At 36.7% G+C, this 15,004-nt stretch overlaps 4 protein-coding genes across 8 annotated transcripts; 2 read left to right on the top strand and 2 right to left on the bottom strand.

The window, feature by feature from the left end:
* Positions 1-161: 161 nt before the first annotated feature.
* LOC123321472 (actin-related protein 3) lies at positions 162-2,055 on the bottom strand. Its single transcript, XM_044909099.1, has 7 exons — positions 1,894-2,055; positions 1,659-1,839; positions 1,265-1,579; positions 888-1,179; positions 561-805; positions 420-503; positions 162-355 (listed from the first exon to the last, which is right to left on the bottom strand). Exons 1-7 carry the CDS (start codon positions 1,935-1,937, stop codon positions 260-262), a joined length of 1,257 nt encoding a protein of 418 aa, XP_044765034.1. The 5' UTR covers positions 1,938-2,055; the 3' UTR covers positions 162-259.
* Positions 2,056-3,975: 1,920 nt separating this feature from the next.
* LOC123310206 lies at positions 3,976-7,700 on the top strand. 4 transcript variants are annotated; one of them, XM_044893669.1, is made up of 5 exons: positions 3,976-4,134; positions 4,709-4,825; positions 4,916-6,685; positions 6,830-7,495; positions 7,580-7,700. In XM_044893669.1, exons 1-4 carry the CDS (start codon positions 4,038-4,040, stop codon positions 7,480-7,482), a joined length of 2,637 nt encoding a protein of 878 aa, XP_044749604.1. In that variant the 5' UTR covers positions 3,976-4,037; the 3' UTR covers positions 7,483-7,495; positions 7,580-7,700. The 4 variants fall into 4 exon arrangements, with proteins under 4 accessions (XP_044749604.1, XP_044749595.1, XP_044749588.1 ...); XM_044893660.1 differs by having other exon boundaries at positions 6,794-7,495; XM_044893653.1 differs by having other exon boundaries at positions 4,916-6,793.
* Positions 7,701-11,430: 3,730 nt separating this feature from the next.
* LOC123316883 lies at positions 11,431-13,294 on the bottom strand. 2 transcript variants are annotated; one of them, XM_044903166.1, is made up of 3 exons: positions 12,897-13,294; positions 12,332-12,836; positions 11,431-11,886 (listed from the first exon to the last, which is right to left on the bottom strand). In XM_044903166.1, exons 1-3 carry the CDS (start codon positions 13,168-13,170, stop codon positions 11,697-11,699), a joined length of 969 nt encoding a protein of 322 aa, XP_044759101.1. In that variant the 5' UTR covers positions 13,171-13,294; the 3' UTR covers positions 11,431-11,696. The 2 variants fall into 2 exon arrangements, with proteins under 2 accessions (XP_044759101.1, XP_044759093.1); XM_044903158.1 differs by having other exon boundaries at positions 11,431-11,898; positions 12,897-13,293.
* Positions 13,295-13,548: 254 nt separating this feature from the next.
* LOC123316898 (eukaryotic translation initiation factor eIF1) lies at positions 13,549-14,738 on the top strand. The gene is made up of 3 exons (XM_044903174.1): positions 13,549-13,722; positions 13,916-14,073; positions 14,261-14,738. Exons 1-3 carry the CDS (start codon positions 13,695-13,697, stop codon positions 14,405-14,407), a joined length of 333 nt encoding a protein of 110 aa, XP_044759109.1. The 5' UTR covers positions 13,549-13,694; the 3' UTR covers positions 14,408-14,738.
* The last annotated feature ends 266 nt before the right edge of the window (positions 14,739-15,004 follow it).

Genomic DNA, 15,004 nt, shown 5'->3' with positions numbered 1-15,004 from the left:
TTTCATATTGATAACAATTTTGAAAAAAATATAAAAATATCTAGAGAAATATCTAGACTAGAGCATTCTGGGGAATATTAAGTAATCTCCGATGAAGTAACAGATTTAACGAATAAGAAGAATATCGAGTTTTATTTCTTGTTCAAAAAACGAATCCACAATTCAACTTCAATTAAAATTATATTTCTTAATAGAGTTCATTGCATCTATAAATTTCAATAAAAAAAGTATATTAAAATAATACAAAGGAAAATATCAATTATGTCATAGTACTGAACACTGGACTGTGTCTGCAAATGCTGGGACCATACTCCTCATAAGCCGCTTTCGTATGGCAAACTGTGTAAAATTCGGGCTGGAAATAAAATAAACCGAGGTTAGAATGAGCAATGATGACAGATAATTTCAAAATGTCTTACCATTGATGCTAACATGCTTCCACCGAACCAAACTGCGTATCTTTGCATATGATGAGAGATAACTTGAACATCAATAGGCTTGGGCTAGAAAAAGTTATTATTTCAACTCCTAAATTATCATCTCCAATATTATAAACTTACTGTTAAACCACCTCCAGCCAAGGCTTCACTCAGTTTTAGTCTTGCATCAACAGTGCGTTTTATATCCCTTTGTAATCTCCTACCGAAATCCTTGAACATTGTAGAGCCACCTGATAAAACTATATTGCTATAAAGAGGTCTTCGCACATCAATTGGGCAGTTCTGTATGACGTCATCTACTATCTGAGATATCGGAATGGTGAAATCGGGATTTGAGAACTCTGGATGGAAGAAGATTTCGGGACCTAAAAAAAAGGTTTAGGATTAATACCAAATTATCACAGAGCAACAACTGACATGGTTTCATATAACATTTGGGGTACTCACCCAAAAATCTTTCATAACCTACATCTACATGGAAGGGTTGTTTTGTCACAGAATTTATTCCATCATATGTTTTCATCCATTTACCAGGGTCACTGTCATACTTTGCAAATTCTTTAGCTATGTCTGGACATATGTAACTGTATCTTTCTTTTATTGCTTTGGCAGTTTCTAAGGACTGTTCAGGGGGAATTCCAATTTCTCTTTCCCTTAGCAATGACTGAATGAAATAGGTGATGTTGCGCCCTGCTATGGGAATGTGCTTGATGCAGCTTCCAATGACATAACCTTCAGCCTAGAACATTTTTATAAATTGATGATATGTACAAACTATATTTCGAATTGGTTAGTTAAGAACACAAGCTAGTATTAAAACTCACCACAGGTATAACATGAGTAACTCCATCTCCACTGTCGATCACAATACCTGTCAATGTTCTATCTGCGATGCTTCTGCTTATCCAACTGGCAGCCAGCGCCAGCACAGCCTGAACAGCGATGTATAATCCAGGAACATTGAATGATTCGAACATTATCTCAGCTGTGTATTCCCTATTTTCTGGTGTGTTTAAGGGAGGTTCTGTCAAAAGGAAATAGTGGTCTTCTGGTTCTGCCCTCAAATATTTAAAAATGCATTGCTCTAAAAACCTTTCCATAAGATCCCAATCTTCAACAAGCCCATGTCTCACTGGATACTAAAAGTATAATATACCGAATAAGAAAGAATTTGTTTATGTAGGTTTCACTGTAAATAATGTGATATATGCTCCCAACCTTCACAGAATAACCAGTAGCATCGAATGCTTCATCACCAATATAAAAATCTAGATCTTCAACTCCTTTGCATAGCCTTCGACTAGATTGATCCCCTACTTTAGCACTTTCCCTTATGGCTATAGCTGAAGGTATGATGAACTGAGGTTCTTTATTGTTGGCAAACCCCAGTTTTGTGTAACTGAAAATTAGTAACCATACAAACAACTGCTCAATAAGAATTAATTCGACTTACCCTGTGCCGACATCGATAACGCAAGCTGGCAGTCTACCAGCCATTTTGTCTCGAGATTTCCTGAGTTTTGATGAAAATTAAATTCTGAAATAAAATTAAACAAAACCACACCTAAAAGTAGGTGACGGAGGTTTATCTTTTGACTTCTTCAGCGTCCTCCACCTCACCTCGCCCATATATTCGGAAAATCTTGACGGGTGACAAACCGGTGAGTAAATAATGACATTTATTTCCTGCTGGGTTTGACAGATTCGTGCAGGATTAGCTAGGTTCCATAAATTCCATAAGTTCCACTGATAAATTGAGGCCACTGCCTCAATTTATTCAATTCTTAATTCACTAATTAAGAATGAAGGAAATGGTTCATAATCAAAATGAACTTCCAGATCCTACCTATTCTAACTTTTCGTTTGACAAGAAATGATAAATACTTCTTCACATTGCATTTGCCTCGATTATTTCATTGAAATATTTTTTACTGATCAGATTAATTAATTTTCGAATTAGTTGATGATTGTTCATTATCTTTCCAACAGCATGAAATGAAAATTGGATATTTGCTTCGAACGTGTAGCTTGATATAGTCGTACTCTAAGAACAGTCAAAAAAAATCAGGATTTCAATTAAAAAAAATTGTGGATGGCTTCATAACACACATAACTAAAATTTGCGTCACGCTGTATAAGATTTTATTCTTTCTTACATCAAAAAGAGCGCCATTTAGCATACTAATCGACCTGTCCGAGTCAATAAGCAATAGACTCGCACTGCCACTGTATTTAATACAGTGTGGTCCAATGGAAACCTAACACCTCGATTTTCCGGCTTTAAAAGGAAAATGTGGAAAATCGTTCACTCCTTTGCATCTCCGTAACTGCAACCTCCTAACGGGGGTGAGCACAACCCCTTTGTTTTGAATGGGGATCATCCAGTGACTCAGTTTGGTTAGCATAAATCTTGGATTTCAGGTGACCCCATAAAAAAGGTCCAGTGGAGTTATATCAGGTGATATGGGTGGCCACTCAATATGTGCCCTTCTTGCAATGAATCAGGCGTAAGGAAAATTTTCATCTAAGAACTGACGCACCGGTTGATCTTGTTGGAAAATTATCGTTTGATGGTCTCCTGCATTTTCCACTACTTGCACGAGGACTGGATAAATAGCATTCTCCAATAGATCTAAATAAATTTGGCCAGAGCAGTGAGATTACCGGGTGTAAAAAATGTCGTTTATGTAATTTCCATAGCTCAAACGTTCAATTTTTGGGGAAGCTGATGATGAGTGTGCACCTCTCGAAACAATCTTGGATTTTCATCTGACCAATTTATGTCGGCTTATAATGCCCTTAAGCTAAAATGGACACTCGTCCGAAAAATAGATATCGAACAAGTAGTTTTGATTACCGTTAATCATATCACTGACCACTTACAAAAAATTAACAACATAACTACTGAATTTCATTATAAAGCTAGGATGAAAATTTTCTTTGCTCTTCAGTGGCGTCTTTAGGAAATACATAGTTATTTTCCCAACAAGTGCGGATAAAGTGGTACTTGCCCACATGAAACTGCGCACCAGGTTCTGATAGTTTAATATGAACCGAAGCAGAGAGTAGGTCTTGAGTGGAGCATTATTAACATTAGAGTAATTTGACTTATCGACCATGGAAAGACTCTTCATGAAAAGGGTATTCGAAATTCGAATGTAATATTTTCAATTTTAATTGAGAAATCAAAGTTGAAATATTTCCTTAACTTTCGAAAAAAAACCTTTTTTTTTCAGTTTTTTCTCAAAACACATCCCAACACCAGATTCGACGTATAGGTACCTACTAGAAAATTGCAACTTACTAAACTTGTCAACGGATGATAAAAAGTGGTTTATAACTCTGCACTAAACAACTTTGTAATTTGCATCTTCTGACGTCTAAAAAAATACCTTATCGGTCGACAGGCAAAATCGTGATACATTGACGATGTTATCTGAAAAACCCCTGGAATTTTTTACAATTTGCATAAAAAATAGAGGGATGGAACTCCAACAATGGAATTCTTTCGGTTAAGTGCGCATTCTTGACGAATTTTTTGTCGATTCTCGAAACTCATAGAAGCACTAATCAGAATTAAATTCGTATAAATATTGCATGTACCGATGCCTATTCGCCAGTTCTAATCCGAAAATGAACCGAAGATTACTTTCGGTTTTTTTCAGTGCGCTTGTTTGCAGTACTTTGGGCCATGGTGAGTAAAAATATATACCTATACCTACATGAATAACTTCCAGAAAGAGAAATTTTACGCTCACATTTCTCTTGGGAACTACTAGACTTGCTAGTACTAGAACTGCTTTTAAGTATTATAAGTATAAACAGATTTTAAATATTAATAGGAGAACAAAAATTCTTAGCCGTCTTCTACATCAAACTAGAAGTTTTGGAAAGGAAGATAGATATATTACCTGTGTCCTAAGTTTTATTCAATAATGTCCATATACTTACCTATTACTTTTGCCATCCTGCTTGGCTGCATTCAGATAAGACGTTTTAAAAAATCTTTTGAAAGTTCAAATTGGTTTTTGATGTGGATTTCACAAATCCCAAGGTTTTACCAGATGTTCAAACATACGATATGACGATATGACACAATTTCAATATATGTAACTGTCTGATAAATAGTCATCTCTTTTTCAATGGCGAAAACTATAGTTCTTACCAACGCTAATAAATATATAGCAAATTAAGCGTGAGTCAGAGACTAGCCCTCTGATGAATATCGAATTTCCTTTTTATGTACAATGATCAATTTTTTTCCAAAGAACATCTAAGGAGGCACGAACTACAAAGTCACCATGAAAGATCGCTTGGCTTCCATCACTCAAGAATAAATCAACAACAATGTAGCTTCATCTGCCCGGTACCCAATCCATCTCCAGGTAAGAAAACCTTTTGAATCCAACATCAATACAAAACCGTCACCAATGAAAATTAGAAATTGTTTTACACTGAGCTATTTTCTCTTCTAGAAGTGGCCAAACCCAGTGAATCCCTGAGTTTGGTCTTCATCAAAGAGACGAATGTGTTCGCTTTGGTAAACACCATTCTGGATGTGGCCATCGTGTTCCAGATAGGGGAACCCATAGCACTCATCACGAATGGCAAAACTGGAGTATCCATCGTCATCAACATCGATAAGGAAACCGTAGTCTACTTCCCATCTGGATGCAATGATAATCTCTGGAGAGATCAGATAACGCTGGTGGAGTACCTCCAGAAACTTGGTCCACTCACCAACGTGAACAATTGGAAGAACGGACAAAGTTTCAAGCTTACAACTGTAACGAAAGAAGTGAAGAATATTATTATTTCCATCGTCGAAACCCTAGACGTTGAAATTGCTTTGAGAGCTAAATCTAACCCTGACGCGATCATCTCTCTGATTTCTGTCGTGGTCAACAACTTGCTAGGGGCTAAGGGTGTTCTTCAAATTCTACTCGTGAAACTAAATTCCTCGCAGACTCTTATCGTCGGAGGACTCCTCAAAGTTGTGAATTTGGTTGTTGGACTGAAATTTTTGGGAACTAAATTGAATGGAGGTCTTCAGGCTATCATCAAAGAGGACACAAGTGTTTCTCTCCTGCTTGGTGAAAACTCAGGGCTCAGCAGTTTGATCGATTTGTTGATCCAAGTCAGTGCAAATGTGGATTTGACCAAAGTCTTAGGGGATTTACTGAAAAGCCCCGAAGACATTTTTGCACTTGCCGTACAATTAGATGGAGGAATATACTATGGCGTATCTGGAATAACTGCTGTTATATACAATGTTCAACTTTACGCAGCCAAGAAAATATCTCTGGAAGCCCTGATCGATATACTCCTTCAAGTACAAGCTGTGAATGGACATGTGAAGATCACTAAGGAAGTATGGAATAACTTATTGAACTGGTACTTCGTTTTGGCTCAGTCTCAAGCATCCCAATACCACACCGACAGCTCTTGGTCAACCCTAAATAAATTCTTCCAAGATATGAAGGACGAAAAACTTGTCATAAATGGAATCAATGTATCCGCCATCATCAACCTATTGATATCTACATCTGGCAACGCTTCCTTAAGCAACGTTGTGAAGATCTTAGTTTATCTCAAACCCGTTTGTGCTCTGAACAAACTTATCGCAACTTTGTACTTCAGACTCATCTATTTCGTTATATCTGGACAGGGTCTAGTTTTTATCCACGTCTTGTTGCCCGATATATCCATCAGCATTAATTTATCTTCAACTACAAGCATTCTCAAACAAATACTGTCCAGTGTCAATGTTCTCCAGATCGTATCTTACCTTCTCAGGTTAGATATCGTAGGTGCCATCACCCATCTCCCAGTTCTTGGTCCCATCTTGAAGGCGCTAGATGAAATCTTAAAGGCTGTAGGCTTAGCGGCTGAAGTCACTGTAACTTCTGCTTTGAAAGCAGTTGGATCTATCCTTGACGATTTGAAGAATATAATTTTGTTCGGTTTAGGACGAGGTGGAAAAGCCCCATCCGATTCTGGAATTGCAGGTCTCTCCATTTATGGAGGAGGTTTATCCGTCAGTATAAAAACTACTTGGTCGTCATCTGTACAATGGTCATCGTCGAGTTCAGGCTCAGGTTCATCATCGCAAGGTACAACTGCTTCGAGCATTGGTAGTTCCGGTTCTTCTTCAGGAGGAATAAGCATAGGAGGAGGGTCCTCTAGTTCTAAGGGAAGTAGTTCAGGATCAACAGCATCACCGTCTAGCCCCTCAGGAGGGTCAGGTTCTCACACAGGAGGAATAAGCATAGGAGGCGGGTCCTCTAGTTCTAAGGGAAGCAGTTCAGGAACAACTGCATCAGCATCTAGCTCCTCAGGAGGGTCAGGGTCAGGAGGAATAAGCATTGGAGGAGGTTGGTCTGGTTCAGGAGGAATAAGCATAGGGGGAGGTTCATCCAGTTCTAAGGGAAGTAGCTCTGGAACCACTCCAGCATCTTCCAGCTCAGCAGGTGGTAGCGCAGGCGGATCAGGATCTCACTCAGGAGGAATAAGCATTGGTGGAGGTTCATCCAGTTCTAAGGGAAGTAGCTCTGGAACGACTGCAGCAACTTCCGGCGGCTCAGCAGGTGGTAGCGCAGGCGGATCAGGATCTCACTCAGGAGGAATAAGCATTGGAGGTGGTGCATCTAGTTCTGGAGGAAGCAGTTCAGGAGGATCAGGCTCTGGCTCGGGAGGAATAAGCGTAGGAGGAGGTTCATCTAGTTCTGGAGGAAGCAGCTCAGGAGGATCAGGATCCCACTCGGGAGGTATCAGTGTAGGCGGAAATGCCGGATCAGGGGGTGGAGGAAGTAGCTCTGGTGGATCTGGTTCTCACTCTGGTGGAATAAGTGTAGGAGGAAATGCTGGCTCTGGTGGTTGGGGAAATGCCAATGGAGGTTCAGCATCACATTCAGGAGGTATCAGCGTAGGAGGTTCAGGTTCTTCTGGTGGAGGAGACAAAGGATCAAATGGTTGGTCTTTGGGAAATTTGCTCGGTGGAAATGGAGGTAGTACATCCTCCCATCGCTGGACTTTGTTTTAAGAACTCAAAACAGGTGAATACTCGAAAATTTCAATTGATTTTTTTTCAGAGAACAAAAGTTTGAGCGATCATATCTAACGCTTTCTTTCTGTTGCAGGTTTAACAACACGATATTAGGATTAATTACTTAGTTTTAACACAGACTGTCCCAACAACCAATGTTAGTTTTAAGGTGTTTTAAATATAATTGAAAGATTCGAATAAAGTTATAAATTAAATATATTATTTTATTTCAAAACCAGAGGGCACATAGGAACCTCAAATATATTTCATCAGTGGTCACTATATGAGTGGAAATGAAAAACACAATACACAATTTATTTTTAAGGGGAAAATTTTTCAGTTAACTTTAAAGATAACCATTTAATATATCTTGATCTAGAAAAAACTATACTACTGTAGAATTTGAATACATTTTATATCGAACCCAAATGATTAGATATACCTTCATAACCAAATTGAGATTTGAATTGCTTCAATCCGAGAAATCAAAATTTTTTTTTGGACTTGTTTGCAATGAGGGGACGAATTTAATTTTCACGAGAAGAAACTTTCCCAAGAAACAATAATATGTGTATTGTGAGATAGCAGCGATGAGTGTTATCACGTAACTGAAAATATTCTAATACTGTCGCAAAATTCCCAAACATTTTTCAAAATTTACATAAAAAAAGGAAACCGAACGTAGAATGGGACATTCCTCTGGTAATTGCATTCTCAACGCATTTTTCTCTAATTCTTGATGCATCAAACTCGTACTAATTGGTCTAAAATTATTGTATAAATATTGAACTGGCAAGTATGTAGTTTGCCAGTTACGAATTCGAAAATGAACCGAAATCTTCTTTCGGTTTTTTTCACGTCGCTCGTGTGCAGTACTTTGGGCCATGGTAAGTTTAGATTCTACATAAAATCAATTATTTTGTATTTTTCAATCCAGTGATGAGGTCAAATTGTTCAAAAAACAAACATGAAATGTTCTTATTGAGATTGGAATTTTTATAGTTTGGGGACGTCTGCACCATTGTAAAATATTACGGTTATTCAGTCATGCATCTGTTTTATTTTCCCGCGGCTTCTACGCAGTCTGTCGCGTGTACTTAAGTAATTCATTTTGATAGGTTCTACCTTCTTTAAAAAAAAACATCTACCTTTGAAAACACTTCACTATTTTTATCGAAGGATAAAAATGATCAGTTTCCTGTAGGTATATAGTAAAAATGATCTCTTTCCTTATTTTAGAATATCTGAAGGCATATGAATTTAAAAGACAGGATGATCTATCTCAATCGGTTGGCTTTCATCATGCAAGGGCCAATCAAGAACAATGCAGCTTCATTTGTCCAGTACCTTGTCCTTCACCAGGTAAGATAAGATTTGGGTATCTGAATATCTTGAATGTTGTGGTCGATAGACAAACAGGTAGAGTGGCCAGGGGTGGGCACATGCACCCCTTCAATGATGCAGAAATCGACATAATTTTCAAAAAAAACAAACATAAAACTACACTGAGATCCCCAGGACATCCAGAAAAAAAATTGCTACGTTATTATAGGGGTAGTTCATTATTTCAGTGTATACAAAATTGCTTTCAAGCAGGGTACAACTCTTATGGATTTCATAGTTTGCTATGCATTAACCACTCCTGGCTCATTACCTAATTATTAATAAGAAACGTATTTTACAATGATTTCGTGTAAGATGTTTAATGCTACTTTTTTCCCTTCTAGAATTCATTAGACCCACCGATTCTTTAATTCTGAGCTTCATAAAAGAATCGAATGTTTTCGCTGTGGTCAACGTCAAGCAAGCCTTAGCGATGGTGTTCCAAATAGGTAAACCTATGGCGCTCATCATGAACGGAAAAACGGGAGTCTCCATAACAATCAACATTGAAAAGGAAATCGTAGTTTACTACCCATCCGGATCGCATGAAAACCTTTGGAAAAGCGATCAGTGTACGTTGCTCGAATATCTCGAAAAACTGGGTCCGCTCACTAGCGTGAACAACTGGAAAAATGGAAAAACTTTCAAACTCACATCGGTAACGAAAGAAGTGAAGAATGTTGTAATATCGATCATCAAACACTTGGATACTAGCATTACAGCGAGAGCAGAAGTCAATCCTGATGCCATCATCCCCCTAATTTCTGTTTCAATCAATAGTCTAGTAGAAGCTAGCGATGTACTTGAACTACTTTTCAGAAGATTACAATCTTCAGTGACGGTATTACCAGATAGTCTGACGAAAGTGATTCACTTAGTTGTTGGTTTAAAAGCTATAGAAAAGAAGTTGAATGGGGGGCTCCAATCTTTAATCAAAGACGACATAAGCGTTTCCCTCCTACTTAGTGAAGACTCTGGGTTCACCAGCTTACTAGACTTGCTGATCCAAGGTGGTGCTCATGTGGACTTGACCAAAATCCTAGGGGATTTGGTGAAAAGTCCTGAAGCTATTTTGGGCCTGGCAGTCCAATTGGACGGTGGAATATACACGGGTATATCTGGAGTCACCGCTCTAATACACAACGTTCAACTTTACGCAGCCAAGAAAATATCTCTGGAAGCCCTGATCGATGTACTCATTCAAATAGAAGGAGCGAGTGGATACGTTAAGATAACGAAGGAAATATGGAACAACATATTGAATTGGTACTTTCTGATGTCTGAGTCTCAAGCATCAAAATTCAATACTGGTAGTTCTTGGTCAGTCTTGAACAAATTCTTCCAAGACATCAAAGACGATAAACTGGTTATCGATAAAATCGACGTATCAGCAATGATAAATGTTTTGATATCTACGTCTGGTAAACCGTCCATGAGCAATCTTGTGAAGATGCTACTACACCTGAAACCTGTAGTCCCCATGTCGAAAGTAATATCAACACTCTATTTCAGACTCGTATGTTTCATAATAACCGGACAAGGTCTGGTATACATCAATAAACTGATGCCAAACATATCGATCACCATCAACTTCTCTTCGGGCACCAGCATCGTCAAACAAATATTATCAAAAGCAAATTTTATCGAAATTGGTTCTTATCTCTTGAGGCTAGATATTGTAGGTGCAATCACCCACCTACCAGTGCTTGGTCCAATCTTAAAAGTTCTAGAAGATTCAATCAAGGCTGCAGGAGTAGCTACTGAAGTAACAGCTTGTTCTGCTTTGAAAGCAACCAAGTCTATTCTTGGCGATTTTAAAAATTTGATACTTTACGGCTTGGGACGTGGAGGAAATAAAGGAGCCGCCGATTCAGGAATCGCTGGTATCTCAGCTCTTGGGGGTGGATGGACTGTTAGCATCAAAGCTACTTGGGTTTCATCCGAGTCATGGTCGTCTTCACACGGCGGATCAGCAGGTCTTTCCGGATCCAGTTCCCAATCAAATGGGGGAGCGATAAGTGGAGGAAACAAAGGATCTAGCGGTTTCAACTGGTCTCTCTTTGGAGGAGGTTAAAATGTATCGATATATTAGGTGAGTCTCTATTACAACGGGTATGTTTGAAATGATAATGATTTTGGTTAATTCCAATCATAAACTATGAAAAAGATTACTAAATTTTCACAGTTCACGTTTTGAGACATCTAAGATCGCAAAAAACGAATAAAAAAAGAAAAAAAAAGTGTACTTTATTTTTTTAAATAAAGTGGTCTTTGTCATAAATCTCAATACTTTAAAGTTTTAATATTAGTTGAGATCTGCTACTTCCAATTTACCATGTTTAGACCAAATATTGAACATAATTTGTTGTTCCCTGCTTCAAATCAACCTTCATCAATTCTCGCTTTTTTTTATTTGCGTTATACCTGAACTTTATGTTTTTTTATTGCAGGTCCTGTATATGTTTATCCTATATTATTCATAAGCCACAACTTTAGGTGTCTCATAAACCAGTGCTAGATTTAAGATAAGCAATGTAGGTACATTACAAATAAATACTAAAGTAGTAATTCTGTTTTTATTCCCTCCAACTAGTCTAACTCATTGAGACAGTTCAAGATAAAACAATAAAGGTCATATATTATATTGATAAAATCTATCTGATACATATGATTAAAATTCATACATATCACCAATATACACTTTAAATAAAAATTAAAAATAAATTTTTAAAAAACCAATGAAACCCAGTACTTATAGACCAATTGCCTATTGAAGATGTACGCAGAAATTAAAATCTTGTAAATAGAATATCACAAATAAGTCATCTTTAAACACCTATCTTTGTACCTGGTTTCATAGGTGGAACATCTACAAATAATTTTGCATTATCATTGGCCCATGCTATGAATTCCTCACCTGTGCTAGCAGCACAGTGCATCAAGCACTCAACATCCCCTTCAGCATGATGAGAATTTTCAGGATCTTTCGAAGTGATACGCTTATAAACATCGCCTAACTTGAAACTTACCCTGGCAGGAAAAATATAATATGTAATATTTAAAATAGATGTTTGTATAATTTCTAGGAATTGAAGAAAATGAGGGAGAAATCCATACTAATAAATAAAATTGGAGCGCCTGTATGAAATTTTCGAATTTCTTTACTATTTTTTGCCCGTTATAAAAACATAATCAAGTCTTCTTGAAATTTTTGACTGTATGTCTGTCTATTTTTCTGGATTGGACCAACCTAACTTCACAGGACTTACTTTTGAAAAGAGGACTCTACAAGGAACGCTTTAGACTACAAAAAAATTAAGTACAGAGTAGAACAGTGTAGATTAGAGTAGAGTTGAGTAGGGTGGAGTAAAGTAGCAAAATGAAGTGAAAAAATGTGAAGTAAACTTTTATGGAGTTTTATATCTATTCCACAAAATAGTTGATAAGTATTTTCTAAATTTACCTTGGATTTCTGGGAATCTTTGGTTTATTAATCCTCAAGTATTTTATTGATTTTATCTGCTTCTCTGGGGTTGTTTCATTTTTTTTCTGAATATTTTGTTTCTTAATAGATTCCTCATATTCATCCATTGCTCTGCATAAAAGATTATCAAAATCATCAGTGAATTCTGGGGGTATTTCTTGTGAAGTTTTCATTTTCTTAGAAGGTTGACAGTCAGCTTCCTGATTCAAGCTACTTCCTGAATCTGTTACAGATACATTTTGAGTGGAGTTTTGCTTTTCATGTAAATCTTTGAAATATGAAAGAGAGTCTATACATAAAATATCTTCTGAAATTTTTCCCTTTGCATTGATAATTTCGGCTCTCAAAATAGGATAATCAAATCCATTACCATTGTGAGCCACAAGACATATAGGTTTCTGTTGTAAATTAAGAAAGTCATTGATTGTATTAACAGTATCCAAGGAAAATGGGGTCTGACGCTCAAGTAACTCATTAGATAAACCTACAATAAAATGAACATAAATATGAGTAGTCCTAATAGTGAGGATTGATAAACACTTACCAGTTATAGATGTTGAATCTGGTGAAATGAATTTACACGGATTCAAGCATAAATTCAGTTTATTTCTTACTCTAGGAAAAACTCCCATACGAAGATGATTGCTTTCTACTATTGAAATACTTAGTTCAGTTATTTTTGTTTTATTATTTTCTAATGAAGGAAGACCTGTTGTTTCCAGATCTAGGAAAGCAAAATTGCGAATAGGACCATGTTTATCCGACATCCTGCGGCTTATCACATAAAGACTGAACCGTTTATGCAGTTTGCTTAACATTCATGACGTGTTTGCATTTCCTCTGATATCCTTATCTTCTGAAGATGTATCAATTAACAGGGCCAATAATATCAGAGGTTTTATACATTTTTATTCCTAAGAATTGGGTTATGTTTGTATTTACATTGTCATTTGTCAAAAAACAGTAAGTAAACAGAATCTGACCATCGATGAGGATGCGCGCTGGATGAAGAAACTGGAAACTGGATGTGTTATATTTATTTACAAGGATTCTTCAAATATAAATATTTTTCCCTTTCAAATGATGGAATGAAAGAAGAAGGGCAAAATAATTCTAGCCTTTTTCAACAAACAAAATGAAGAGTAATAATTTGGAATGGAACACACCTGTATTTGTCATACCGTTACGTCAACGAACTGCGGTCATCATTTGCGGCGATTTGTGTTGACTTGCAAAAGATTTCTATCGTGAATTCTAATAATCGAAGTGTTCTAGATTTCGCCCTAATTTTTAACGCGTGTTGCAGACATTTTTGTTTATCCGTATATTATTTGATTATCGTATGTCCATCCAGAATCTCAACACATTTGGTACGTATAATTTATTTGCCGAAGAGAAAATTAAGATTTTCCAAGACAAAATGGCGACATCCTTCGTGAATCCTTGTATATGCCTGTTTTTGACTAAAATCGACCAATTTTTGATCTATTTTATGGATTTGCTGTAATTTGTTTCGATATACGAATAATTTTGATAGTGCATTGTAATTGTAAACTATTTCAGACCCCTTTGCTGATGCAAGTAAGGGTGCAGACGATGATGTTCAAGACGGACTCGTTCATATAAGAATCCAACAACGGAATGGTCGTAAGACGCTAACTACTGTACAAGGACTATCATCGGAGTATGACCTAAAGAAAATTGTACGAGCATGTAAAAAGGTAAGGAGTTATGTGATTGCTAGGGTTCTTTCTAGACTTTGCTTTCTGTCTGTAGAAAACATTTCAGGATGGAAACTGAGTAATCCAAAATGATATAGTTTGAGAATTAACAAGTATTGTCTGTATTTTGGAGTAGTAATGTTAGAGATTAGAGAATATCTAATTAAATCTTTATCATTGCTTTCAGGAATTTGCCTGTAATGGAACTGTAATAGAGCATCCTGAATATGGTGAAGTTCTTCAGCTGCAGGGAGACCAGCGTGAGAACATTTGCCAGTGGCTTACGAAAGCTGGACTAGCTAAGCCTGATCAACTTAAAGTACACGGCTTCTAATGCTTCGTGAAATTAATCAATATTCTCAGTAGTTTTGTTACAACACGAATCATCCAAGTCCATTAATCGAAATCCTAACTAATCGTAAACAATGTTTTTTATTCCTAGATAAAATGTATCTGGGGGCGTTTGATGTCTTTAGAGAAAATCGTAATAGTCGATGCAATATATTTCTTGGTCTCTACCGTTGAACCTGCTAATCTCTTTTGTAATAGTCGTTTAAAATTTATAGTAACGAAGTTAGATACTGCAAGTGATATATTGTAAACACATTTTGTAATCAGGAGATCAATTTTATATTGTGCCTTTCCAATAATAACGTTAATTTTCAGGATTTTTATTTTTCCCTATATATTGACCGACTTTTATTTTTAATGTAAATCGATTGATAATAAATTCATCTAATGGCCGAATGTTTTGCATTTTTTGGTTTAAATGCCGTCTAACAATGAAACAATTGATCCCTTTCTCTGAACAAAAATATCAGATAACATTTTCCTGTGAAAACTATATTTTTGCATCGAAACATGGTGGATGTTTGGGGTCAGAGTGGAGATTATCCTCTATAGTTTAGATCAAATACGGAGAATTCTCGCA

Source organism: Coccinella septempunctata, chromosome 1 (genome assembly GCF_907165205.1).
Source record: "Coccinella septempunctata chromosome 1, icCocSept1.1, whole genome shotgun sequence".
NCBI lineage: Eukaryota > Metazoa > Arthropoda > Insecta > Coleoptera > Coccinellidae > Coccinella > Coccinella septempunctata.
Note: the sequence above shows the minus strand (reverse complement) of the source record. Positions and strands in the feature narration are given on the sequence as shown.

Excerpts from the sequence above, each read along its gene's own strand:
- LOC123321472 (XM_044909099.1), bottom strand. The coding sequence starts at position 1,937 with ATGGCTGGTAGACTGCCAGCTTGCGTTATCGATGTCGGCACAGG. Across the intron at positions 1,840-1,893 it reads GTTATCGATGTCGGCACAGG|TTACACAAAACTGGGGTTTG; the intron begins GTAAGTCGAATT and ends ACTAATTTTCAG. Across the intron at positions 1,580-1,658 it reads CTACTGGTTATTCTGTGAAG|TATCCAGTGAGACATGGGCT; the intron begins GTTGGGAGCATA and ends TTATACTTTTAG.
- LOC123310206 (XM_044893648.1), top strand. The coding sequence starts at position 4,038 with ATGTACCGATGCCTATTCGCCAGTTCTAATCCGAAAATGAACCGAAGA. Across the intron at positions 4,135-4,708 it reads TTGCAGTACTTTGGGCCATG|AACATCTAAGGAGGCACGAA; the intron begins GTGAGTAAAAAT and ends TTTTTTCCAAAG. Across the intron at positions 4,826-4,915 it reads GGTACCCAATCCATCTCCAG|AAGTGGCCAAACCCAGTGAA; the intron begins GTAAGAAAACCT and ends TTTCTCTTCTAG.
- LOC123316883 (XM_044903158.1), bottom strand. The coding sequence starts at position 13,170 with ATGTTAAGCAAACTGCATAAACGGTTCAGTCTTTATGTGATAAGCCGC. Across the intron at positions 12,837-12,896 it reads AGATTCAACATCTATAACTG|GTTTATCTAATGAGTTACTT; the intron begins GTAAGTGTTTAT and ends ATTTTATTGTAG. Across the intron at positions 11,899-12,331 it reads AAGATTCCCAGAAATCCAAG|GGTAAGTTTCAAGTTAGGCG; the intron begins GTAAATTTAGAA and ends TTTTCCTGCCAG.
- LOC123316898 (XM_044903174.1), top strand. The coding sequence starts at position 13,695 with ATGTCCATCCAGAATCTCAACACATTTG. Across the intron at positions 13,723-13,915 it reads CCAGAATCTCAACACATTTG|ACCCCTTTGCTGATGCAAGT; the intron begins GTACGTATAATT and ends AAACTATTTCAG. Across the intron at positions 14,074-14,260 it reads TTGTACGAGCATGTAAAAAG|GAATTTGCCTGTAATGGAAC; the intron begins GTAAGGAGTTAT and ends CATTGCTTTCAG.